Raw genomic sequence first — 27,728 nt, forward strand, 5'->3', positions numbered from 1 at the left:
GATTTTACCAAATAAGAAAGTTATGAATTAAGCAATAAATATAATTGACTTTTCGGGCCATCATGATTTTACTAGAGCAACTCTGTTACATGAATTGCATCAGGCAATATGTAGGATACCTATTCCTGGCATCAACATTAATGCATATTTTGTAAAAGCAAAATCAACTCGTTTGCAAAGCTCACGGTTACAAATGTTGCCAACAACGTGGCAAACATATTATTTGTAAAAAAGAAAACACAAGTATTGGAGAAGTAGCTAGAGAAGTGTAGAGAAGAGAATAATCGTGTTCCAACCGGAAATAATTTATTCCAGACGTCACGTTGACCTCACTGGAAGAAGCCATTTTCATGAAAGTAACATAGTTGAGTAACGAGAGAAAAACAAAAAGACAGTGCCCAGGAGGAGTTGGTATATTCAGTAACATTGAGGGTTTGTCTTCACATCCTAACCCTCAAGTTGCTGTAATAATGTTTTCCTTCTCGGCGACGTTCCAGCCACAGGTAAGGCAGTGATACAAAGCCAGGATAGCATAGCCGGCTAATCAGCTATCTAGGTGACTGATGTAACCTAGCTAGCTAGCTAGCTGCTCGAAAGTTCTGGCTAGTTAACGTTAGAGATAAGAGACAGCACGTTTAACTAGCTAGCTGTTTAAAGTTATGTATTTATCTAGCCATACATACAGTTTGCTACTTACCCTGTTATCAAGCTTATTTAGCTAACTAGTTGCTGTAGGTAACGTACGCAGTTCTCAATCTCATGATGTGCTAACGTTAACTGTCTCTTCATACTAACGCCACAGCGATATTTTGACAGTTGTAAATACAGTTCATTTGAAGCTAGCTAGTTATAAATTAGGTTAACTAACCAACTAGCTGACCAATTGGTTATGCCATACCATATCAATCAGTTGCATAATCCAGCTATTTACACCTGCCGGTGAATGACAATACCGATTAATACTGTCAATCAATGGCATGAGGATGGCTGTTTTAAATTGTAACATAAGAGAAATGATTGTCCCCAGATGTCAAATCTGGTCAGTGGGTCACAGGGAAGCTGCTGACTAGTAGTACATAACGTTGGATGCAACTTGGGAGCTCTCCACACCAGTAACTCCCAGGCAGGGGCTTGTGATGCCTTTGATATCCTTAGAAGAGAGAGACAGGTTGAACTCAAATGACCTTCCCTCATCAGTTCCCTAGCCTGGGTTGTCTCACAAATCTGCTGTAAGTTGCGCAGTAGTGCAGTGAAATAAATATCGTAGGCTGGGCACCTACATCCAGGAAATCACTATCCCTCCTGCAACGTTGTTTATCAGCACAATATATGCCAACATTACACAAATCACGTATGTCATTTATTTCCAATTTTTCCATCTCTGTGGCCTCTGACTCTTCTTAGGTAACGAGTCAGCTCATTGGCCAGCTCATCAATGGCCTCCATTCCCTGAAGAACTCAGCCAGCTCCACAGCCACAGCTTCTGTCCAGAGCCTGCAGACATATGTCACACCAGAGCAGGACCTGTTGCTCACAGAGGTACGATAAGGGAAACACTAAGGGTGTGTGGCTGACATGCAAACCCATGTTGCATTTTCAAATTAGGTTGAAATTAGGTTAAGGGTTCGGTTTAAGGTAAGGGTCAAGTTATAGATTTTGGCTAGTCTGGCGGTCAATGGGATGCTGGTCAGAAAAGGCCCCTTAGACTCTTTCTTGTAAGATTAGCCTACTTTATGGCAATCATAGGCGGTACATTTGTTATCAGTCATAGCCTAGGCTAATTCCTGACACAAGGCAGCAGTTCTCCCTCAGACTGGACAAGCCTCTGAATTTACACTGTCTACCTTTTTTAGAGCTATAGCTCACACAACTGGCTCCACCCCCTCCACTATCCTCAGGAGCCCCAGTGCGACTTTGGACTGACTGACGTGTAACATAACGTTGGAATGATGGAAATCCTGGTTTGTGCAGGGGCTAGCTCTAACGGGCTAGGCACAGCTCCCCGAGCAGACATTTTTAGTCATTTAGCAGACGCTCTTATCCAGAGCGACTTACAGGAGCAATTAAGGTTAAGTGCCTTGCTCAAGGGCACATCGACAGATTTTTCACCTAGTCGGCTCGGGGATTCGAACCAGCGACCTTTCAATTACTGGCCCAATGCTCTTTAACCACTAAGCTACCTGCTGCCCCATGTCGTTGTGGTTAGGGAGAGTATTGTTGTCTCAGACTATCACTAAACACAGCAATATCATGTGCCATGGACACTGAGGATGAGTAAAAACATCATTGCAGATATTTATTGTCACTCACAGCTCTCCAATTTGTATGTGTTATTATTGCTCATCAATTGGCTAGAGATCATAAAATCATGGCCACTGGAGCAGCACATCATTTCATACTAAGCCCTGGCTTGCATAGCTAGCGAAACTGACACTGCAATGCTACATTTGACCACTTTTCTCTCTTTAAATTCCAATAACTATGAAATGATGGTACAGCAAGCTTAGCTAAACTAGCCTGTTCGGCAACCCCTATGGTCGTGAGTTGGCCACGAACAGATCTGAGACCAGGCTAAAGCTTGCTCATTATTACAGTTGATGTGTCCTTCATACTGACTTCCTGTCCCCCCCAGCCCACTGTGAACCTCTGGGACCTGGGTCTGTCAGACCTGAGGGTTGGTCAGCTGGATGAGCTGGTGAACAGGTTACTACCCTCACTGGGCTCAGAGGAGGACCCAGCTGCTTCAAGATGGAGGACGTCCCACGTCTCTGCAGACTCTTTCTTCCAAAACAAACATGGTGAGGACCAAGCTGTTTTTAATTTTATGAAGCTGTGTTTTTTGTTGCAGGGTGTATATTTGTAGTAAAATGTTAACAAGCTTTAGTTTCCATGGTGTGTATTTGTGATAGTCTTCGGTTGACTTGTCTGTTTGTTTCCATAGGGTTCTCAAACGGAAGGTTGGGTGTTTTTGGCTCGCCAATGTTCCACAGACCAAACCAGAGTCCTCTACAAGCCGTCTGTTCAGATCTCCGATACTGGCCTGGTAAGGAACCCTACCTGGTTTACTTTGCATCAGTGTCATCTGTGGTCCTCATCTGTGGAATGTGACCAGCGACCCTCAAGTGAAGATGGTTGATTATTTTACCATGGTGAATTGCCTATTTTGAGAGAATTCCATTGGTGAAATCTCCACCCACCCCGGGCGACGCAAAACGAATACACCCACTCGCAAGCGATCATGTTTTCCCCCTGTGACATAACATAGTGAAATGAATAGTGTTGTATTTGGCCTTTCCTTCAGTAAGGGTCCAGAACCGAGGCTTCAAGACTCTGAGGAAGAGCAGACGTGTGGAGTCCGGTTACCAGAGGCCGGCGGAACCAGAGGGCTACACCACAACATTCATGAAGGTCAGCAAGTGTTACACACTGCATAAGTCACACACTCCCCAAATCCCCTCTTGGACAGACATAGTTTGGCATGCAGTCAATGAACCCACTGGATCTGTTTTGTTGTCCTCAAGTTTACCGGAATTTCCCCTTCAACGTGAAGATTGGCACGTACTGTAATGTGTTGTAAAATCGTGACACAGTTTTAGAGGGATTTCCCAACCATTTTTCTCTGTGTCCTTGTTCCGATTTTTCACACATAGTTTTGTTGTTGTTGTTGCTTGGCTCCCCTCATGTGAAAAGGGCTGTTTTATGTCTTATGACCACTCTGTCTGGGCCCATTCATCTCATTGTTTCATGTTCAACCTCTTGCTTTCCTCCCTGTCTTTCTCTCACTCACTCACCCACTGACACACATACATTATGCTCTCTCTCCCATTATCACACCCACACACCCCGTCACAGGGTCTCCTCATGAGACCAGACAAGGCCCCAGAGGCAGAGAGTCTGGACCACATGGTAAAGCAGAAGAACCTGCCAGGTGACCAACAAGATGCCTTCAAGACTGGCTTCACTGAGGGCTTCATGAGGTCCCAGGCCTTCACTCAGAGGACACACGGCACGTCGCACAACTCTCTTCATACATGGCATCTTAGTCACTCAGCATATTCCCTTCCTAGAGTGGCTAACATGAAGTTAATGTTGCACTGTCTTTAAAGGGATAGTGTTAGTCATCATTGAGAAACATTTTTTTAAAGTGAAGGCTAATATTTTTAACCCCTGCCCCAGCTCGTAGCAGATTTGCTCCTTCTTGAAGTCAATCATGACTGCCAGTTATGGTGACGCACTAAGCCCATGGCCACCACTAGCAGTTCCTCCAAGTGTTCACAAGATGGCACTGCTGAGTTGAACTAAATCTCTTACCCTCTAATGCAGTAACTCATTTTTCTATCTTCCATTGACAGACTCACTAAGGAGGACCAGGCTGATTCTATTGGTCCTCCTCCTCGTGGGAATCTATGGCCTGTCAAGAAGCCCGTTTCTATCGGGTAAAGGCTCCTTTTCTGATGCTGGTTTGTGTTCTATTGAATTCCTACGCTTGCATGAATCACCGCATTGTGTTTGTGCTTTTTATCATAAAGAGCAATGGTTGAATGGGCTGCTGTTCCACTGATCATGCTCCCAAAATATATGATCAATTATCAGTCAACTGTCTGGCACTAGCTGATGGTGTTTATTAGAAACTCCACCTTTTGGTCATTTTTAACAATGAATGATTGAATAGTAAATTGATATTTGAAAATATTTGAGTGGAAGAGGAAAGTGGTATTAACAAAATCACTAGTTCATGTTATTCTAGCATAGTTTCTATGCTAAGTAGAGGACTATTCCCAGGTGGTGTCTGACTGAGTTGTTGTCGTTTCTGCACTGAACAGTGAGGTTCCGCACCACGTCGGGCCTGGACTCACAAGTGGACCCGGTCCAGGTGAAGAGTGTGACGTTTGAGCACGTCAAGGGGGTGGAGGAGGCCAAGAACGAACTGCAGGAAGTGGTGGAGTTCCTCAGAAACCCCCAGAAGTTCACCGTGCTGGGAGGGAAACTGCCTAAAGGTCAGGTGTCTTTCTGTAAATGTAAAGAATACTCCGTAGACGTTCAGTTATCTTCTTCTAACTCGGTGGCCTTTTTGTTAGCTTCCGCCCTGAGGATGGGAGTTCGATCCCCGGCTGAGTCATACCAGAGAATGTAAAAATGGGACCCAATGTGTCTCTACTTGGCACTCAGCATTAAGGGGATAGATTGGGGGTAAGGCCCTACGATAGACTACAGTCCTGTCCAGGGGGTGTATTCGTACTACAGAAACAGGAGATAGATTGGGGGTAAGGCCCTACGATAGACTACAGTCCTGTCCAGGGGGTGTATTCGTACATTAAGCTGCCTCACACTACACTGTGTGGTCCTCTGTAGCTTAATTGGTAGAGCATGGCGCTTGTAACGCCAGGGTAGTGGGTTCGATCCCCGGGACCACCCATACGTAAAAATGTATGCGCACATGACTGTAAATCGCTTTGGATAAAAGCGTCTGCTAAATGGCTTATTATTATTATATTATAGAAAGCAGAGATGTCCACAAGCTAAGGCTACTTCCTTACTTATGAGATGATATCTTGCACCCCTCCCTATCTGTATGGTCCTTTTACCCACTGCCATTACATCTATTTCTGTCAATGTGTCCATATGTTTCACTATTTTTGTGGCCTCTGGTTCTGTCAGGCGTCCTCCTGATTGGCCCCCCAGGCACAGGAAAGACTCTCCTGGCTCGGGCTGTAGCCGGCGAGGCCGACGTCCCGTTCTTCTACGCATCGGGATCCGAGTTTGACGAGATGTTTGTGGGTGTCGGCGCTAGCCGCATCAGGAACCTCTTCAGTGAGTCCCGGAAGAGATCTAACCCTATGTACTGCATCAATACACTGACTGACCAACCTGCACCCTGTCACTCGTGATAGCTGATTGATGAAAGGACCTGATGGGTTCGATTTTATTGATTTTTATTGGGAAAAAAGATGCACTGAGTACAACCCAAGGGATAACGCGTTAAAGTGATTCCATTAGTTTCCAACGTGTCACACAGTCATTCCACAATATGGCTTTCACCTATCAAGTACTTTTTTGATCAGTGTCCATGAAGCAGAGGAATGGAGGAAAGGAGGGACACAGCCTAAAACTCTCTCTCTCTCTCTCTTTCTGTTTGGTCTGCAGAAGACGCAAAAGCCAACGCACCTTGTGTTGTCTTCATTGATGAGCTTGACAGCGTGGGGGGAAAGAGGATTGAGTCTCCCATGCACCCCTACTCCAGACAGACCATCAACCAGCTACTGGCAGAGATGGACGGGTAAGAAACATTTAAAGAATATACCGTATATAGCTATTGCGTCAGAGAACTTAGATAAATTTAAGCTGGATTTTTAAGTTTACCTGATGCTAATCACAAGGCTTGCATTTTCCTCATTCAATGTGTTGATACTTTAACAGGTTCAAACCAAACGAAGGGGTCATCGTTATTGGCGCTACAAACTTTGCGGAGGCTTTGGATAAGTATGTTTACAGTGTGTAGTAACAGGTGTTTCTATAGGCTTTTCATCAGCCCATTAGGTCCCTTTGTCAGGATCTGGCTGGCTGGTTTGGTTGGCTGTCTAGTCTTAAAGTTTCAGACCGCTGGATTTTCAGCTCAGTCGCAAAATCACACATGAAATGTGGGGGGTCACATGGGAGTAAGGCTGGGTGGTTAATTGGAGCAAATTGCACAGCGGGAACTACACTTCCAGCGGGAACTACACTTCCCATGCGCCCAGAGAACTGATGCCGCCTTTTACCATGATCCTCCTCAATGTGAAAGATGTCGTCGGTGAGATTACTGGAAAAGTCGCCCTAAAACAGTTATCCTTGAGATAAAAATCCAAAAAGCTGTATAAATGGAACAAATCCATTTTGAATAGGATGGAAATAGAACCGCTCCATTGACGGAGAAGCTTTTTATTTCATTGTAGAATCACAAGGCTAAAGGTAAATAAAGAATGCATTTGTCATTGACACGTTTGAGATTGGAGCAGGTACTTAGTTTGAATTGTATACAACATGTCAGCTCTCTGGTTCATTAGCCCATTACAGTGCCTTGCAAAAGTATTCATTCCTCTTGGTGTTTTTCCTATTTTGTTGCATTACAACCTGTAATTTTAAATGGATTTTTATTTGGATTTCATGTAATGGACATACACAAAATAGTGAAATGAAAAAAATAACTTGTTTCAAAAAATTCAAAAAACGAATTAACAGAAAAGTGGTGCGTGCATATGTATTCACCCCCTTTGCTATGAAGCCCCTAAATAAGATCTGGTGCAACCAATTACCTTCAGAAGTCACATAATTACTTAGATTGCACACAGGTGGACTTTATTTAAGTGTCACGTGATCTGTCACATGATCTCAGTATATATACACACCTGTTCTGAAAGGCCCCAGAGTCTGCAACACCACTAAGCAAGGGGCACCACCAAGCAAGCGGCACCATGAGGACCAAGGAGCTCTCCAAACAGGTCAGGGACAAAGTTGTGGGGAAGTACAGATCAGGGTTGGGTTATAAAAAAATATCAGAAACTTTGAACATCCCACGGAGCACCATTAAATCCATTATTTTAAAAAAAATGAAAGAAAATGGCACACCCACTAACCTGCCAGGAGAGGGCCACCCACCAAAACTCACAGACCAGGCAAGGAGGGCATTAATCAGAGGCAACAAAGAGACCAAAGATAACCCTGAAGGAGCTGCAAAGCTCCACAGCGGATATTGGAGTATCTGTCCATAGGACCACTTTAAGCCGTACACTCCACAGAGCTGGGCTTTATGGAAGAGTGGCCAGAAAAAAGCCATTGCTTAAAGAAGAAAATAAGCAAACACGTTTGGTGTTCGCCAAAAGGCATGTGGGAGACTCCCCAAACATATGGAAGAAGGTACTCTTGTCAGATGAGACTAAAATTGAGCTTTTTGGCCATCAAGGAAAACGCTATGTCTGTCGCAAACCCAACACCTCTCATCACCCCGAGAACACCATCCCCACAGTGAAGCATGGTGGTGGCAGCATCATGCTGTGGGGATGTTTTTCATCGGCAGGGACTGGGAAACTGGTCAGAATTGAAGGAATGATGGATGGCGCTAAATACAGGGAAATTCTTGAGGGAAACCTGTTTGTGTTCCAGAGATTTGAGACTGGGACGGAGGTTCACCTTCCAGCAGGACAATGACCCTAAGCATACTACTAAAGCAACACTCGAGTGGTTTAAGGGGAAACATTTAAATGTATTGGAATGGCCTAGTCAAAGCCCAGACCTCAATCCAATTGAGAATCTGTGGTATGACTTAAAGATTGCTGTACACCAGCGGAACCCATCCGACTTGAAGGAGCTGGAGCAGGTTTGCCTTGAAGAATGGGCAAAAATACCAGTGGGTAGATGTGCCAAGCTTCATACCCCAGGAGACTTGCAGCTGTAATTGCTGCAAAAGGTGGCTCTACAAAGTATTAACTTTGGGGGGGTGAATATTTATGCACGCTCAAGTTCTGTTTTTTTTGTCTTCTTTTTTGTTTAACCCCCAAAAAATATTTTGCATCTTCAAAGTGGTAGGCATGTTGTGTAAATGAAATGATACAAACCCCACAAAAAAATCATTTTTAATTCCAGGTTGTGAGGCAACAAAATAGGAAAAATACCAAGGGGGGTGAATACTTTCGCAAGCCACTGTACTCTCTGGATCATTAGCCCATTACTCTGGATCATTAGCCCATTACTCTCCTGTGTCTTTTTTAGTGCGCTGGTACGTCCGGGGAGGTTTGACATGCAGGTGACCGTGCCTCGTCCGGACGTGAAAGGACGTACGGAGATCCTCAACTGGTACCTGCAGAAGATCAAAGTGGATCCTAGTAGGTCTCATATCAGTTGCTTAGATCAGTGGCTTTCAGATCTCTCCTTGAGGACCCCCCAGACGTTTCACAATGTTGTTGTAGCCCTGAACTAGCTCACCTGATTGACCTAGTGAAGGGCTTGATGATTAGTTGACAAGTTGAATCAAGAGTGGAATAGTTCAAACACATGGAACGGCTTGGGGTCCCCTGAGGAGAGGTTTGAAAACCCCTGGCTTAGACAGTATATCAGCTGACTAATGTATCATAGCGACGGTAGTCGAGAGGTTCTGATCACTAGGTATCACGGCTACCCCCCCCAAATTGGCTGCATGAAAGAGCCCACTGTTTTGGACTGACAACATCCTGCTTTTGGCCCTGCTGGGTGTGTGTTCAGACGTGAACGCCACGATCATTGCCAGAGGGACGGTGGGCTTCACCGGGGCGGAGCTGGAGAACCTGGTGAACCAGGCGGCCTTGAAGGCAGCGGTGGACGGCCTGGACCAGGTCACTATGAAGGAGCTGGAGTTCTCCAAGGACAAGATCCTCATGGGTGGGTGCACACGCACACACACACGCACACACCACACACACGCACACACGCACACACACACACACACACACCCACACACAGGTAGACAGGCACACCCACACAGATACATACATACATACATACATACATACATACATACATACATACAGTGAGGGAAAAAAGTATTTGATCCCCTGCTGATTTTGTACGTTTGCCCACTGACAAAGAAATGATCAGTCTATCAATTTAATGGTAGGTTTATTTGAACAGTGAGAGACAGAATAACAACAAAGAAATCCAGAAAAACGCATGTAAAAAAAATTATTAATTGATTTGCATTTTAATGAGGGAAATAAGTATTTGACCCCTCTGCAAAACATGACTTAGTACTTGGTGGCAAAACCCTTGTTGGCAATCACAGAGGTCAGACGTTTCTTGTAGTTGGCCACCAGGTTTGCACACATCTCAGGAAAGATTTTGTCCCACTCCTCTTTGCAGATCTTCTCCAAGTCATTAAGGTTTCGAGGCTGACGTTTGGCAACTCAAACACACGCACACACACACACACACAGGTAGACAGGCACACCCACACAGATACATACATACATACATGCATGCATGCATACATACAGTGGGGGGAAAAAGTATTTAGTCAGCCACCAATTGTGCAAGTTCTCCCACTTAAAAAGATGAGAGAGGCCTGTAATTTTCATCATAGGTACACGTCAACTATGACAGACAAAATGAGAAGAAAAAAAATCCAGAAAATCACATTGTAGGATTTTTAATGAATTTATTTGCAAATTATGGTGGAAAATAAGTATTTGGTCTCCTACAAACAAGCAAGATTTCTGGCTCTCACAGACCTGTAACTTCTTCTTTAAGAGGCTCCTCTGTCCTTCACTCGTTACCTGTATTAATGGCACCTGTTTGAACTTGTTATCAGTATAAAAGACACCTGTCCACAACCTCAAACAGTCACACTCCAAACTCCACTATGGCCAAGACCAAAGAGCTGTCAAAGGACACCAGAAACAAAATTGTAGACCTGCACCAGGCTGGGAAGACTGAATCTGCAATAGGTAAGCAGCTTGGTTTGAAGAAATCAACTGTGGGAGCAATTATTAGGAAATGGAAGACATACAAGACCACTGATAATCTCCCTCGATCTGGGGCTCCACGCAAGATCTCACCCCGTGGGGTCAAAATGATCACAAGAACGGTGAGCAAAAATCCCAGAACCACACGGGGGGACCTAGTGAATGACCTGCAGAGAGCTGGGACCAAAGTAACAAAGCCTACCATCAGTAACACACTACGCCGCCAGGGATTCAAATCCTGCAGTGCCAGACGTGTCCCCCTGCTTAAGCCAGTACATGTCCAGGCCCGTCTGAAGTTTGCTAGAGTGCATTTGGATGATCCAGAAGAGGATTGGGAGAATGTCATATGGTCAGATGAAACCAAAATATACTTGTCGTGTTTGGAGGACAAAGAATGCTGAGTTGCATCCAAAGAACACCACACCTACTGTGAAGCATGGGGGTGGAAATATCATGCTTTGGGGCTGTTTTTCTGCAAAGGGAGCAGGACGACTGATCTGTGTAAAGGAAAGAATGAATGGGGCCATGTATCGTGAGATTTTTAGTGAAAACCTCCTTCCATCAGCAAGGGCATTGAAGATGAAACGTGGCTGGGTCTTTCAGCATGACAATGATCCCAAACACACTGCCCGGGCAACGAAGGAGTGGCTTCGTAAGAAGCATTTCAAGGTCCTGGAGTGGCCTAGCTATTCTCCAGATCTCAACCCCATAGAAAATCTTTGGAGGGAGTTGAAAGTCTGTGTTGCTCAGCGACAGCCCCAAAACATCACTGCTCTAGAGGAGATCTGCATGGAGGAATGGGCCAAAATACCAGCAACATTGTGTGAAAACCTTGTGAAGACTTACAGAAAACGTTTGACCTGTGTCATTGCCAACAAAGGGTATATAACAAAGTATTGAGAAACTTTTGTTATTGACCAAATACTTATTTTCCACCATAATTTGCAAATAAATTCATTAAAAATCCTACAATGTGATTTTCTGGATTTTCTTTTCTCATTTTGTCTGTCATAGTTGACGTGTACCTATTATGACAATTACAGGCCTCTCATCTTTTTAAGTGGGAGAACTTGCACAATTGGTGGCTGACTAAATACTTTTTTTCCCCACTGTACATACATACATACATACATACATACAGTACAAGTCAAAAGTTTGGACACACCTACTCTTTCCAGGGTTTTTCTTAATTTTTACTATTTTCTACATTGTAGAATAATAGTGAAGACATCAAAACTATGAAATAACACATATGGAATCATGTAGTAACCAAAAAAGTGTTTAAACAAATCAAAATATATTTGAGATTCTTCAAAGTAGCCACCCTTTGCCTTGATGACAGCTTTGCACACTCTTGGCATTCTCTTAACCAGCTTCACGAGGTAGTCACCTGGAATGCATTTCAATTAACAGGTGTGCCTTGTTAAGTGAATTTGTGGAATTTCTTTCCTTAATAAGTTTTGAGCCAATCAGTTGTGTTGTGACCAAGTCCATATTATGGCTAGAACAGCTCAAATAAGCAAAGAGAAACCACAGTCCATCATTACTTTAAGACATGAAGGTCAGTCAATCCGGAACATTTCAAGAACTTTGAACGTTTCTTCAAGTGCAGTCGCAAAAACCATCAAGGGCTATGATGAAACTGGCTCTCATGATGACCGCCACAGGAATGGAAGACCTAGAGTTACCTCTGCTGCAGAGGATAAGTTCATTAGAGTTACCAGCCTCAGAAATTGCAGCCCAAATAAATGCTTCACAAAGTTCAAGTAACAGACACATCTCAACATCAACTGTTCAGAGGAGACTGCATGAATCAGGCCTTCATGGTCGAATTGCTGCAATAAAACCACTACTAAAAGATTCCAATAAGAAGAAGAGACTTGCTTGGGCCAATAAACACGAGCAATGGACATCAGACCAGTGGAAATCTGTCCTTTGGTCTGATAATTCCAAATTTGAGATTTTTGGTTCCAACCTCCATGTCTTTGTGAGACGCAGAGTAGGTGAACGGATGATCTCCGCATGTGTGGTTCCCACCGTGAAGCATGGAGGACGTGTAGGGGTGCTTTGCTGGTGACACTGTCTGTGATTTATTTAGAATTCAAGGCACACTTAACCAGCATGGCTACCACAGCATTCTACAGCGCTACGCCATCCCATCTGGTTTGCGCTTAGTGGGACTATCATTTGTTTTTCAACAGGACAATGACCCAAAACACACCTCCAGGCTGTGTAGGGGCTATTTGACCAAGAAGGAGAGTGATTGAGTGCTGCATCAGATGACCAGGCCTCCACAACCCCCCAACCTCAACCCAATTGAGATGGTTTGAGATGAGTTGGACTGCAGAGTAAAGGAAAAGCAGCCAACAAGTGCTCAGCATATGTGGGAACTCCTTCAAGAGTGTTGGGAAAGCATTCCAGAGTCTGCAAAGCTGTCATGAAGGCAAAGGGTGGTTACTTTGAAGAATCTAAAATATATATTTTGATTTGTTTAACACTGTGGTTACTACATGATTCCTTGTGTTATTTCATAGTTTTGATGTCTTCACTGTTATTTTACAATGTAGAAAATAGTAAAAAATAAAGAAAAACCCTTGAATGAGTAGGTGTCCAAACTTTTGACTGGTACTGTGTATGTACACTACCGTTCAAAAGTTTGGGGTCACTTAGAAATGTCCTCGTTTTCGAAAGAAAAGCAAAAAGAAATTGTCCATTTTTAAAATATCAAATTGATCAGAAATACAGTGTAGACATTGTTAATGTTGTAAAATGTCTATTGTAGTTGGAAACGGCTGATTTTTAAAAAATGGAATATCTACATAGGCGTACAGAGGCCCATTCTCAGCAACCATCATTCCTGTGTTCCAATGGCACATTGTGTTTGCTAATCCAAGTTTATCATTTTAAAAGGGTTTAAAAAAACCTTTTGCTATTATGTTAGCACAGCTGAAAACTGTTGTGCTGATTAAAGAAGCAATAAAACTGGCCTTCTTGAGACTAGTTGAGTATCTGGAGCATCAGCAATTGTGGGTTCAATTACAGGCTCAAAATGGCCAGAAACAAAGAACTTTCTTCTGAAACTCGTCAGTCTATTCTTGTTCTGAGAAATGAAGGCTATTCCATGCGAGAAATTATCCAGGCTCTGTCGTAGCCAGCCGTGACCGGGAGACCCATGGGGCGGCGCGCAATTGGCCCAGCGTCGTCCAGGGTAGGGGAGGGAATGGCCGGCAGGGATGTAGCTCAGTTGATAGAGCATGGTGTTTGCAACGCCAGGGTTGTGGGTTCGATTCCCACAGGGGGTATGAAAAAAAATAAAATAATGTAAGTCGCTCTGGATAAGAGCGTCTGCTAAATGACGTAAAATGTAAAAAAATATGTAAAAAAATCTCGTACAACGCTGTGTACTACTCCCTTCACAGAACAGTGCAAACTGGCTCTAACCAGAATAGAAAGAGGAGTGGGAGGCCCCGGTGCACAACTGAGCAAGAGCACAAATACATTAGTGTCTAGTTTGAGAAACAGATGCCTCACAGGTCCTCAACTGGCAGCTTCATTAAATAGTACCCGCAAAACACCAGTCTCAATGTCAACAGTGAAGAGGCGACTCCGGGATGCTGACCTTCTAGGCAGAGTTGCAAAGAAAAAGCCATATCTCAGACTGGCCAATATAAATAAAAGATTAAGATGGGCAAAAGAACACAGACACTGGACAGAGGAAGCTTGGAAAAAAGTGTTATGGACAGACAAATCGAAGTTTGAGGTGTTCGGATCACAAAGAAGAACATTTGTGAGACTCGGACCAAATGAAAAGATGCTGGAGGAGTGCTTGATGCCATCTGTCAAGCATGGTGAAGGCAATGTGATGGTTTGAGGGTGCTTTGGTGGTGGTAAAGTGGGAGATTTGTACAGGGTAAAAGGGATCTTGAAGAAGGAAGGCTATCACTCCATTTTGCAACGCCATGCCATACCCTGTGGACGGCGCTTGATTGGAGCCAATTTCCTCCTACAACAGGACAATGACCCAAAGCACAGCTCCAAACTATGCAATAACTACTTAGGGAAGAAGCAGTCAGCTGGTATTCTGTCTATAATGGAGTGGCCAGCACAGTCAACGGATCTCAACCCTATTGAGCTGTTGTGGGAGCAGCTTGACCGTATGGTACGTAAGAAGTGTCCATCAAGCCAATCCAACTTGTGGGAGGTGCTTCAGGAAGCATGGGGTGAAATCTCTTCAGATTACCTCAACAAATTGACAACTAGAATGCCAAAGGTCTGCAAGGCTGTAATTGCTGCAAATGGAGGATTCTTTGACGAAAGCAAAGTTTGAAGGACACAATTATTATTTCCATTAAAAGTCATTACTTCTGACCTTGTCAATGACTACATTTCCTATGCATTTTCCTATAGTTTCAATTCAAACTCATTTCATGTATGTTTTCATGCATACACACACACCCTGCCACGTGAGAGAGCTTAACGACAGAGTCTCTGGTTAAGAGACATTCTAATCTAGATGGTTAGAATGTCAGGTCAATGAACGCCTGTCTGGTCAGGATCCCCCCCTCCTCCTCATTCTCTAGGACAGATATTTTCTCAGGAGTTGGGTGCTCCTGTCTTTTCAGGTTGGAATTCACTAAAACGTACTGGAGTAAAACCTGCACTGCGATAATGTGAATGATGAGTGTTTTTTAATTAACCAAAGCTTGACTCTCTCTCTCTCTCTGTACACTGAAGGTCCTGAGCGCAGGAGTGTGGACATCGATCAGAAGAACAAGCAAATCACAGCCTACCACGAGTCGGGCCACGCTATTGTGGCGTATTACACCAAAGACGCCATGCCCATCAACAAGGCCACCATCATGCCCAGAGGGCCCACTCTTGGCCATGTGAGTAGTACTGAGCATTGCATTTTGATTGGTCAATACGTTTTTTTTGAAGCCGTTGTATATGGTATAATAAATTAATGGTATAATTTAAGTGTTTGAAGCAGTCGTAGATCACCATGGAATCATCCCACTTGCTTTGACATGACTTCTCCTCTGATTTAACAATGTCATAATTTGTTACATTTCATCCATGTTTCGAATTGCAAAGCTAAATGTGCTCCATTATATAGTAAACAACCTTGCAGAATAAATGCATTGTCCCTTCTTCCATTACTTAGCCCCCCCCCCCCCCTTAGCGCTGTTGCCCTGGACTTCCTGAAAGAAGTTGGCCTCTGTTAAATGTTTGGATGTTGGCAGCTCCAGGGGGCTTGCCTTAAAACAGTTCAGGAGGAACAGAGAACTACTATTATGCAATGGTTTACCAAAGATGGATGGTCTCGAAAGACTAAGTCCTTCCTTATCTCTCTGTTTAGGTGTCCATGCTCCCAGAGAATGACCGTTGGAGTGAGACGCGTGCTCAGCTCCTGGCCCAGATGGACGTCAGCATGGGCGGCCGCGTGGCCGAGGAACTCATCTTCGGCGACGATTACATCACGACCGGTGAGGGAAATGCCTAGTTCGGTTGGGGTTTAGCTGTAGAGCATATTGCTTCTAAATGAATGATTTATACCCATTTTGATTCTTGAAGAATGTAACTTATAAATGCCTCATGAGCTTAGTTCAACTGTCGTACCCCATCATAACCCCAAAATATAAGCTTTGTTTTACTCAGTTGTTTGTCAACAATGCAATTGTAACCAAGCACTGGATAGCCTCAACTATTTGGAGAACATGGATGCGTCCTTAGCTCTGTCTATGAATTTGAGTGGTTACATTTCTCCAGCCCCATCCCTCAGCTGTTTACCAAAACAGTGGCAGGGGGTGCATGCTTTGTTACCATTTTTATTTATCTTTACTCTTGTATTGTTGGTGGTTCTGTTTTCCAGGAGCGTCAAGTGACTTTGACGGGGCAACTAGAATAGCCAAGATGATGGTGACCAGGTTCGGAATGAGTGACAAGGTAAGAGATTATACCTCGTGCGCATAAAATGGTAGATTGAAGATGAGAAATCGTTCATAACTGCCTTTTTTTCTATCAGTCTGCATTTTAGACGGGCAAAATACATTTCATTTCGTTTCACCAAAGGCTTATTCCTCAAAGGCCGTATCCGTAAATCTAGAAGGCAGCGTTGCCTTTGTGCAGAAATGCCGTTCTCAGGCATTGCATGTGATTGGAGGGATCTCTCAGCGATGTGGCTGCGGTGCAGACTTTCACCCTTTCCCTGTGTTCCCGACTCGACTCTGCTACTCACCTCGTATCCACAGACCATAGTCTACTGAGGTTATTAGGATAATAATAATAGACGTATTTGATGTTACAAAGAGAATCTCAGACGCTTTAAAAACAAAAGTAGGGTTCCGGCAGTGGCAGTTCTTGACTTATGCGATGGTCTTCCACAGCCGATGGCTAGTGTTGATAAGTGAAGGCTGAATGTGGATGGGACAGGGAGGGAGAAGCATCAGTCAGAGAGTCTGACCCGGAGCTCTTCATCAGGCACCTTCAACAATATCCTCCTCCTCCGTAGGTTGGCAGGATCATCAACTACCCACCTGGGTGATGCTTGGTCGGCTGTAGGCTCAGCTCAGTGCCCTGAAAGGCCACCGTACATCAGTAATAGTCACCCTGTGAGGCGAGCTGCATCCCCTCAGACCTCGGCATCCCCTCATCACATTCCAAAAACCGGGGAAGGTGGAACAAAAAAAAAAGCCGTGTAGAAAGCTAGCATAGCTATCTAGACCCCCCCCCCCCCAAAAAAAAACTAACTTGCCATTAGTCCAGCAACTTTGGGTCAAGACCACCAGATATTTTAGCTCAGTAAAGCTTAAGAAGTTATCGAAAACAAAAAGTTGATTAGAATTATTACAATTATTAAACACTTCAAACAACAAAATAATTCTAAGTGTACCGCAGCTCTCTGCCTAGGCTTCCTCGTGGCGCCATGGCAACCACAGAACTTATCATGTATACAATTCTTGGGTCAAATGTAATTTTGAAATGCGTAAGGAGGAGCAATTTTATTAGAGGGATATTTTTTTGTTGTTGTTGATAAACCTCATCAATGTCCTCCAGCTCTCTGATTCTTTTGGTCCAAACATTTACTTAACCTGCCCTGGCAACCCTGAAATGAGTGCCTGATTTTACTGTGCCACACACCTGGCAACCCTGAAATGAGTGACTGATTTACTGTGCCACAGACCTGGCAACCCATGCGGCCTTACACTGTTTATTACTATAAGTAAGTAAGGATTTAGCCTTGCACGAGCCTTGGCTTGTGCGTGCCGGAACGGCTCATAGGAGCATGACCCTATTTCCTGTTTCTGTAGCGTGAGGCAGCTTGATGTACAAGTCCACCCCCTGGACAGGACGCTAGTCTATCGCAGGGCCTAGGAGTAGATGTTGCATAAGTGGTCTGCTGTGCCCCTAACCCTGAGACTAAATCTCATTGTTTCAGCTTGGTGTCATGACCTATGCTGAAGTGACCAAACAGAGCCCCGAGACGCAAGCCGCCATCGAACAGGAAGTCAGGGTCCTGCTTAAGGTAAGCTTCCCAAACCTTCCCCCACTGCACATTTGTTAAATGTTAAATCCTATCTATACTAAACAAAAATATAAACGCAACATGCAACAATTTCAAGTATTTTCATCAGTTACAGTTCATATAAGGAAATCAGTCAATTGAAGTGAATTCATTAGGCCCTAATCTATGGATTTCACGACTGGGAATACATATATGCATCTGTTGGTCACAGATGCCTTAAAAAAAAGGTAGTGGCATGGATTAGAAAACCAGTCAGTATCTGGTGTGACCACCATTTGCCTCATGCAGTGCGACATCTCCTTCGCATAGAGTTGATCAGGCTGTTGATTGTGGCCTGTGGAATGTTGTCCCACTCCTCTTCAATGGTTGTGCGAAGTTGCTGGATATTGGCGGGAACTGGAACACGCTGTCGTACATGTCGATCCAGAGCATCCCAAACATGCTCAATGGGTGACATGTCTGGTGAGTATGCAGGCCATGGAAGAACTGGGACATTTTCCGCTTCCAGGAATTGTGTACAGATCCTTCACATGGGGCCGTGCATTATCATGCTGAAACATGAGGTGATGGTGGCGGAAGAATGGCATGACAACGGGCCTCAGGATCTCGTCACGGTATCTCTGTGCATTCAAATTGCCATCGATAAAATGCAATTGTGTTCGTTGTCCGTAGCCATATTTGTGCACAGCATCTGAGAGAGAAAAGCTTTTTGTGCGTATGGGACAGTTCTGGGATATTTTTATTTCAGTTCATGAAACATGGGAGCAACACTTTACATGTTGCCTCTATATTTTTGTTCAGTATAGTTAATTATTGTGTCAACCAACCAATAATCATTCAACTTTCTAAATAATCGTTTTTTTTCAAATATTCACTCTTATAAAAACAGAAATGTAATAATCTGCTCTGTTGATCATTCTCTCTCTCTCTCTCCTATCTAGGACTCATATGAGCGAGCCAAAAACCTCCTGAAGACCTACAGTGATGAGCACAAGACGCTGGCAGAGGCTCTGCTGACGTACGAAACTCTGGATGCCAAAGAGATCAAGCTGGTCCTAGAGGGCAAAGCCCTGGACCCTAGATGACTCGCTGGGCAAAGCCCTGGACCCTAGATGACTCGCTGGGGAAAGCCCTGGACCCTAGATGACTCGCTGGGCAAAGCCCTGGACCCTAGATGACTCGCTGGGCAAAGCCCTGGACCTTAGATGACTCGCTGGGGAAAGCCCTGGACCCTAGATGACTCGCTGGGCAAAGCCCTGGAATGGATTTGACCCCAACCCTGTTACACATTTATCTGAATTATGTAAAATATGAAGACGTGCAATGGCGTGGCCTTTAGAGGCTTTGTATAGTTTATTTTCTCTCTCAATGAAAATGAATAACTTTATTTGTGTTCGCTCATCCCTCGTGATATTGATTCCTCTGTCTGAACCATTCATGTTGGGAGCGTCGTCAAAAGACAGACCTATCGCTAGGTTCTTTTTAACACCCTAAACTCAAAAATGCCCTTTCAATGCCGTGATTTTGTTGTTGTTGATATTGACATTGCGCCCCCCAACCCTCCCCATTTCATATTGGTTTGCAGTCTGAGATTGTGAGTTTTCCCCCTTGAAATGTTTGTATATACAGTATCAATCAAGAAAGTGCTGCATTATGGGGCATTCATGTGTTCCTGGGAAAGTGGGAATTCGTAAATCTGATATGGTTGTGTTCAAGTGCTTTTGAAGTCGGACCAATTCTTCAAGCAATAAAGATTTTAGCTGGCTTGATAAGTTAGCTAGCTTGCTAAACATTGCCAATATGGTCAAACTAGCTACTTTATCCACATTGATAAGTTTGTAATTGTCAAAAAAATGAATTTGTTATCTTTTGGTTGAAAAGGTGAAAGGCCTGTGGTTAAATGTCGCAACTTCGGTTTGCCACTTGTAATCACGACTTGGAGGGTCGTTCAGGTGAAACTTCCCAGTTGGAAAAAGGTTTCAGCAGCATGTGAACGGCCCAATCGCCCTCAGCAAAAGAAAGTTCACACCAATAGGATCTTTATCGCACAGTTGTTTTTCTTTAGCAGTTTTGTGCATGGAATCCTCTTGTATTTGGGATGCTATCAAAGTTAAGGGAAAACAATTGGTTGCAGATCTTATCCAACTAGATCTAATAGCCTTTTCACTGAGCAGAATATTAGTGATTAGAAACACCTACCATAAAATATGGGGTTATCATTAGAACCATACGACTTCAATATACATTTTAGAATCTAAATACAGAATGGCTGTATCAGTGTTCTGTCCCCTATGTGATTCATCATCAGTGAATTGTGGACTTTTTTTTTTTCCCCTCTTGAGTGTAAAGGAATTCATCTGCATTCACTGTATGTAGTTCAATATAAACATTTCGGGCCCTTGTGTCTGAGCCTAAGATGTAAAGGTAATGTGAGGTACTTCGTCTGTTTCTCCTCATTGGAAGCTCAAATTAAAGTTGTTCTAAAATCATGCTGTTCTTATTGAGATTGGTCGCTGGTCGTGAGACTTTGGCTGGGATTCATTCAATTGCATACTGACAACAATGTGCCTTTTTTTTTTTTTTTAAAGGCAATTTCCTTTAAGGTTTGCGGGGTTTGCGTTCAAGGTAACCGCTGTGGATGTCAGCTCAAGCGCGAATTACCTTTTTTTCAAGGTAAGAGAGTCAGCGACGCACAATATCAGTCCGACTTCTGCAACAACAACAACCTAAACTACACCTCTCTTTGCTGTTTTGGTCGTGCAGCTGTCACGTTGCAGCAGAGTGAAGCGTACCCTTGCACAGATACTCCGTGTGGGTGCATCGTCCTGCTATTCTTGGACCTTTTTAACGACCTGATGTTGGATACACTGACCTGAGACTGTGCTCTTGTTGTTAGCCAAATTAGCCTCAATCACAGGAAACACTGGCTGTCTATCATGACCGACTGTCTGTAGTCAGCTTTGTGTCGGTTCCACTTGAGTGAAAAGCCTGCCTCTCCTTCCCCTCAGATGCAATTTAGTCTGATATTATATAGACAATAGAGTGTTTTTGTCAACACGTCCATTTTACCTGGTTAATCTGGATATGTTTCATAAAGATGATCACTGAAAGAAGAGATGTCGATTAAAAAAAGACAGGGCCACAGAAGAGAGAACACACACATCCATTGTCTTCTTTATAACAAGCACCTTTAACAAAAACTCATCTCAACTGAAGCCTGCAATTAGTGACTTGTGTTTCAAATGACCCTAATTGAAGAGCAGGACAATTGCTCAAATGCTTCTTTTAACAACTCAATCTACTGTTGGGACCACTGCTCCCTTTGTCTTGATACAGCTCATTGTGATCAGTGAGACGTTATCTGGTTTCTAAAGAGGATCAGGGGTAGAATACACAAGTCACTGAGCTCCAACAAGAATGGTTCAGCTGCAAGTAGAAACTGGTTTGCTGAAAGTGTTGCTTTTGACAAAACTTTGAGGGACTTAGAAACACCATCCTCTATTCAACACAACTTCTTTGGATAGGAGGTAAAACACATGAAAGACTGTTCTCAAGGTCAAATTATTTGACCTCTTCTCAAAGAAGTACTGTTGTAATGAGAAGTAAAGATGGATGATACCGAAGATGACATTGCCATAGTTGGGAAAGGATGCAATTTCCCAGGAGGTAAGAATGGACCAAATAAGGAGTTGATTAATCGTGTTTGTCTAAAGTTCCCGAAAGCCAGAGTGATGCTGGATTTTACACTTTTGTTTTAGGTGAGGGGCTTGACAATTTCTGGAAGGTTCTATTGGAAGGCAAGAACTGTGTGGTGGACATTCTGGACGAGAGGTTTGACAGCACTTCCTGGTATTGATCCTGATGATAGCAAACCTGGGAAGACACAACCATAGCTGCTCTCAGATGGGTAAGACATGCATGTTCTAAAACTGTAAAGTGTCATGGATAATATTGAAAACATGAGTTTGAACTTTCAATGTATCTGTTTGTTATATTTGACATTGAGACTTTGTCTATCAATGGTAAGATAAAGTTGAAATCAAAGTAAAAAATTCCAGACGTGTAATGCATCAGTACTGGGTATCTCTGTTTATCTCCCAGGTTTAATGAGTTCTTTGGCATCACTGAGGCTGAAGCAGACTTCATGGACCCTCAGCACAAGCTCTTGATGCAGGGTATTGGAGGATGCTGGAATGCCAATGGAGAAAGTCAGTGGTAATCATAACACTCTTCTGTAATGTACAGTGGGGGAAAAAAAGTATTTAGTCAGCCACCAATTGTGCAAGTTCTCCCACTTAAAAAGATGAGAGAGGCCTGTAATTTTCATCATAGGTACACGTCAACTATGACAGACAAATTGAGAATTTTTTTTCCTGAAAATCACATTGTAGGATTTTTTATGAATTTATTTGCAAATTATGGTGGAAAATAAGTATTTGGTCACCTACAAACAAGCAAGATTTCTGGCTCTCACAGACCTGTAACGTCTTCTTTAAGAGGCTCCTCTGTCCTCCACTCGTTACCTGTATTAATGGCACCTGTTTGAACTTGTTATCAGTATAAAAGACACCTGTCCACAACCTCAAACAGTCACACTCCAAACTCCACTATGGCCAAGACCAAAGAGCTGTCAAAGGACACCAGAAACAAAATTGTAGACCTGCACCAGGCTGGGAAGACTGAATCTGCAATAGGTAAGCAGCTTGGTTTGAAGAAATCAACTGTGGGAGCAATTATTAGGAAATGGAAGACATACAAGACCACTGATAATCTCCCTCGATCTGGGGCTCCACGCAAGATCTCACCCCGTGGGGTCAAAATGATCACAAGAACGGTGAGCAAAAATCCCAGAACCACACGGGGGGACCTAGTGAATGACCTGCAGAGAGCTGGGACCAAAGTAACAAAGCCTACCATCAGTAACACACTACGCCGCCAGGGACTCAAATCCTGCAGTGCCAGACGTGTCCCCCTGCTTAAGCCAGTACATGTCCAGGCCCGTCTGAAGTTTGCTAGAGTGCATTTGGATGATCCAGAAGAGGATTGGGAGAATGTCATATGGTCAGATGAAACCAAAATAGAACTTTTTGGTAAAAACTCAACTCGTCGTGTTTGGAGGACAAAGAATGCCATACCTACTGTGAAGCATGGGGGTGGAAACATCATGCTTTGGGGCTGTTTTTCTGCAAAGGGACCAGGACGACTGATCCGTGTAAAGGAAAGAATGAATTGGGCCATGTATCGTGAGATTTTGAGTGAAAACCTCCTTCCATCAGCAAGGGCATTGAAGATGAAACGTGGCTGGGTCTTTCAGCATGACAATGATCCCAAACACACCGCCCGGGCAATGAAGGAGTGGCTTCGTAAGAAGCATTTCAAGGTCCTGGAGTGGCCTAGCCAGTCTCCAGATCTCAACCCCATAGAAAATCTTTGGAGGGAGTTGAAAGTCCGTGTTGCCCAGCGACAGCCCCAAAACATCACTGCTCTAGAGGAGATCTGCATGGAGGAATGGGCCAAAATACCAGCAACATTGTGTGAAAACCTTGTGAAGACTTACAGAAAACGTTTGACCTGTGTCATTGCCAACAAAGGGTATATAACAAAGTATTGAGAAACTTTTGTTATTGACCAAATACTTATTTTCCACCATAATTTGCAAATAAATTCAGAAAAATTTTTACAATGTGATTTTCTGGAGAAAAAAATTCTCATTTGTCTGTCATAGTTGACATGTACCTATGATGAAAATTACAGGCCTCTCTCATCTTTTTAAGTGGGAGAACTTGCACAATTGGTGGCTGACTAAATACTTTTTTTCCCCACTGTAGCTAAATTGACAAAAATACATAGCATATAGCTTTAAATCTTCATACACTGATTTATTACATTGATTAGTCACTCGTAAATAATTAATTAGTCCTATTCATTTATTCGGTTTCACGAGTTCCTGAAAGCCAGAGTGATGCTGGATTTTACACTTTTGTTTTAGGTGAGACCCTTTGCTATGAGACTCGAAATTGAGCTCAGGTGCATCTTATTTCCATTGATCATCCTTGAGATGTTTCTACAACTTGATTGGACTCCACCTGTGTTAAATTCAATTGATTGGACATGATTTGGAAAGGCACACACTTGTCTATACAAGGTCCCAGAGTTGACAATACATGTCAGAGCAAAAACCAAGCCATGAGGTCGAAGGAATTGTCCATAGAGCTCAGAGACAGGATTGTGTCGAGGCACAGATCTGGGGAAGGGTACCAAAGATATTCATATCATTCTTAAATGGAAGAAGTTTGGAACCACCAAGACTCTTCCTAGAGCTGGCCGCTCTGCCAAACTGAGGAATCAGGGGAGAAGGGCCTTTGTCAGGGAGGTGACCAAGAACCCGATGGTCACTGACAGAGCTCTAGAGTTTCTCTGTGGAGATGGGAGAACCTTCCAGAAGGACAACCATCTCTGCAGCACTCCACAAATCAGGCCTTTATGGTAGAGTGGACAGACGGAAGCCACTCCTCAGTAAAAGGCACATGACAGCCCGCTTGTAGTTTGCCAAAAGGCACCCAAAGGACTCTCAGACCATGAGAAACAAGATTCTCTGGTCTGATGAAACCAAGATTGAACTCTTTGGCCTGAATGCCAAGCATCACCTCTGGAGGAAACCTGGCACCATCCCTACGGTGAAGCATGGTGGTGGAAGCATCATGCTGTGGGGATGTTTTTCAGCTGAAAAAAATAATTTCATCAATTTTAGAATAAGGCTGTAACGTGACAAAATGTGGAAAAAGGGAAGGGGTCTGAATACTTTCCGAATGCACTGTATACTTGTGTTCCCCATGTATTTTTTGTATTGATTTGTTGTTAATAATAAAAATAATAAAATAATAATAATAATAATATAACAATTTTAAAGAAAATAAATATATTTTAAAAACGAGGCTGGATTATGTGCAAGAATGAAGGCTAATTGATTGGCTCACTTTCCCGCGGAACTCGTAATCTTTCTTCTCGAATCCGCAGGTCATAAAACAATATAGGGCTAAAATGGATATCAAGTTTGAGACGTCCTAGTATTTTAATATTTTAGTATACGCTTTTCATTTTAATTCGAACATTTCTGTTCCTTTTCAAAGATTTCTCACAAAAAAAAGTGTATCTCTGAAATGTCAACAGAGCACTGAGCCTATACCAAGCTTTTATTTTCAAATAAATAAATCATGCTAATTTTCCTTTCTGTGACCCACAAAAACAATTTTGAAGATGACAACCACAAAATGTAAAATCCTCAAAAGTTCTTAGGAGAAACCTGCACCACTATGTAAATGTGCAAAGCTTCGTCATCCTGTCTTTTCCAGCTCTTATGTTGGCACCATCTGTAAGTATAACATTCCTTAATGTTTTATAAATGCTTGCATGTTGTTATTTAGTAATTTCCTCTCTGATTGACCTTGTTTGACCTGTTAAGAAACATGCAATCCTGTTATTGGCCTCACTGTAGGGTGTCCAGCCACTCTGCCCACTTTGGTGATGGAATTTCACTTCCTTATGTTATAAAATATATTTTACCAAGACAAATTATTCATATTCTGAATCGTTCTGAATCGTTCTCTTACATATCATTAACATTATATCCAAACAGTTGGATATCGTAACCTAATACATCTGGTGCTTAGGTTACGATATCCGACTTTTTGGTTCTAATGTATAGAGAAAAACATGTATTAACAATAGCAGCTATGTTGTCACTGCCGTGCCATGTTGATCTGAGCCTTGCTGTTGGAAAACCACCACTATCCGACCTTCGGCTGTCGCAGATCCGAAAGTGTAACCAGACGTCTCCATAGAGTGATAAGAGACGGCTGGTGGGCGAGATCATTGCGACGTGAACAGAGATGCAGATATAATTCAAGGCGAGTTATTTTTCTAATACCACCAGTTGAAAAAGAGAATAGAAAATGGATTGGTGCAACACAGACTGCGTTGAGAAGCCTATAGCTAAGGGATTTGAAATATTTGGGCGTTTTGTTGGTAGACACCCCTGGTGTTTTTTGATTCTACCCATGTTCATCTCTGCGGGTCTTGGCGGAGGATTTTACTTCCTTGCGGACAGAGAAGCGAACGGCATTGAAGAGATGTTTACACCTGTGGATGGACCTGCCAAAGATGAACGACAAGTAGTTAAAGAATACTTTCCACAGGATGATAGCGACTCTATACTGAAGGGACCTTTGCATCTCTCATAATTGTTACGCCTACAGCAAATATCCTCACAATTCCTGCTTTTACAAAAATGGTTCCGGAACTGACACGCCACTCAATATTAGCATATCAATTCCAACAACATCTTGGTTCCAAACGTTGAATAGGTACAAAAATCACCAGGGTGAACCATTAATTAAAAATATTTGAAATCTCTTTTTAAAAAACTGTGATTTATGGGGGAAAAAGTCAAGGGTACAAGACTGTGTACTCACCAAAGTTAGGGGGGAATAAACTGCTCATCCAGTACAGCGTTGCCACAGATAGAACAATGAGACAGATATTCCACTGGATGTATAAATGTGAAGCATCCGGTTGGTGTTTCCGCTCACTACCAAATATGGTAGTGCGAGGAAGCCCAATGGCTAGCAGTGGGAGATGATGGAACAAGATGGACTTTGGCCGACATTCTGATAATTTACTCATCGATGAAACATTTGATCTCAATACAGTTTTCTGTTACCAAAACTACAATCTGTTATGAACAGAGTGAATTACGTTTTGTACACTTTACCCTTTGCTAAAGTTTTACAAAATGGTGTTGTTTAGAAGGAGTGCAAAGGTGAATTGAGTTATTGCACACGCGCACTTCACAGAGTAGGCGTTCCCCAATGGAAATATGCAAATGTAAGCTAGAACGCGCTAATAGGATCTCGCTAGCTTTCAATATATATTTGAAGTGGTCAGAAAGTTACTTTTAAAGGGGACAGTTGAAGTCGGGTTGGAGTCTTAGGTTGGAGTCATTAAAACTTGTTTTTCAACCACTCCACAAATTTCTTGTTAACAAACTATAGTTTTGGCAAGTCGGTTAGGACATCTACTTTGTCCATGACACAAGTAATTTTTCCAACAATTGTTTACAGACAGATTATTTCACTTATAATTCACTGTATCACAATTCCAGTGGGTCAGAAGTTTACATACATTAAGTTGACTGTGCCTTTAAACAGCTTGGAAAATTCCAGAAAATGATGTCATGGCTTTAGAAGCTTCTGATAGGCAAATTGACATCATTTGAGTCAATTGGAGGTGTACCTGTGGATGTATTTCAAGGCTTACCTTCAAACTCAGTGCCTCTTTGCTTGACGTCATGGGAAAATCAAAAGAAATCAGCCAAGACCTCAGAAAAACAATTGTAGACCTCCACAAGTCTGGTTCATCCTTGGGAGCAATTTCCAAACGCCTGAAGGTACCACGTTCATCTGTACAAACAATAGTACGCAAGTATAAACACCATGGGACCATGCAGCCGTCATACCGCTCAGGAAGGAGACGCGTTCTGTCTCCTAGAGATGAACGTACTTTGGTGCGAAAAGTGCAAATCAATCCCAGAACAACAGCAAAGGACCTTGTGAAGATGCTGGAGGAAATAGGTACAAAAGTATCTATATCCACAGTAAAACGAGTCCTATATCGACATAACCTGAAAGGCCGCTCATCAAGGAAGAAGCCACTGCTCCAAAACCGCCATAAAAAAG

The 27,728-nt window shown here is 43.1% G+C and overlaps 1 protein-coding gene across 3 annotated transcripts; it reads left to right on the plus strand.

Moving 5' to 3' along the window:
* Positions 1-331: 331 nt before the first annotated feature.
* LOC311109322 (ATP-dependent zinc metalloprotease YME1L1-like) lies at positions 332-20,483 on the plus strand. 3 transcript variants are annotated; one of them, XM_084152159.1, is made up of 18 exons: positions 332-503; positions 1,405-1,539; positions 2,633-2,798; positions 2,942-3,043; positions 3,302-3,408; positions 3,853-4,006; positions 4,353-4,460; positions 4,824-4,997; positions 5,659-5,811; positions 6,145-6,277; positions 6,418-6,480; positions 8,746-8,858; positions 9,235-9,390; positions 15,204-15,355; positions 15,829-15,955; positions 16,342-16,415; positions 17,908-17,994; positions 18,936-20,483. In XM_084152159.1, the coding sequence occupies exons 1-18, from the start codon at positions 471-473 to the stop codon at positions 19,077-19,079; spliced, it is 2,181 nt and encodes a 726-aa protein (XP_084008285.1). In that variant the 5' UTR covers positions 332-470; the 3' UTR covers positions 19,080-20,483. The 3 variants fall into 3 exon arrangements, with proteins under 3 accessions (XP_084008285.1, XP_084008286.1, XP_084008287.1); XM_084152160.1 differs by having other exon boundaries at positions 4,353-4,436; XM_084152161.1 differs by lacking the exons at positions 332-503; positions 1,405-1,539; positions 3,853-4,006 and having other exon boundaries at positions 2,651-2,798.
* The last annotated feature ends 7,245 nt before the right edge of the window (positions 20,484-27,728 follow it).

Source organism: Coregonus lavaretus (genome assembly GCF_964263955.1).
Source record: "Coregonus lavaretus genome assembly, chromosome: 34".
Classification (NCBI taxonomy): Eukaryota; Metazoa; Chordata; class Actinopteri; order Salmoniformes; family Salmonidae; genus Coregonus; species Coregonus lavaretus.

Coding starts and splice junctions, on each gene's coding strand:
- LOC311109322 (XM_084152159.1), top strand. CDS start 471: ATGTTTTCCTTCTCGGCGACGTTCCAGCCACAG. Junction 6,278..6,417: donor CTACTGGCAGAGATGGACGG/GTAAGAAACATT, acceptor ATACTTTAACAG/GTTCAAACCAAACGAAGGGG. Junction 17,995..18,935: donor AAGTCAGGGTCCTGCTTAAG/GTAAGCTTCCCA, acceptor TCTCCTATCTAG/GACTCATATGAGCGAGCCAA.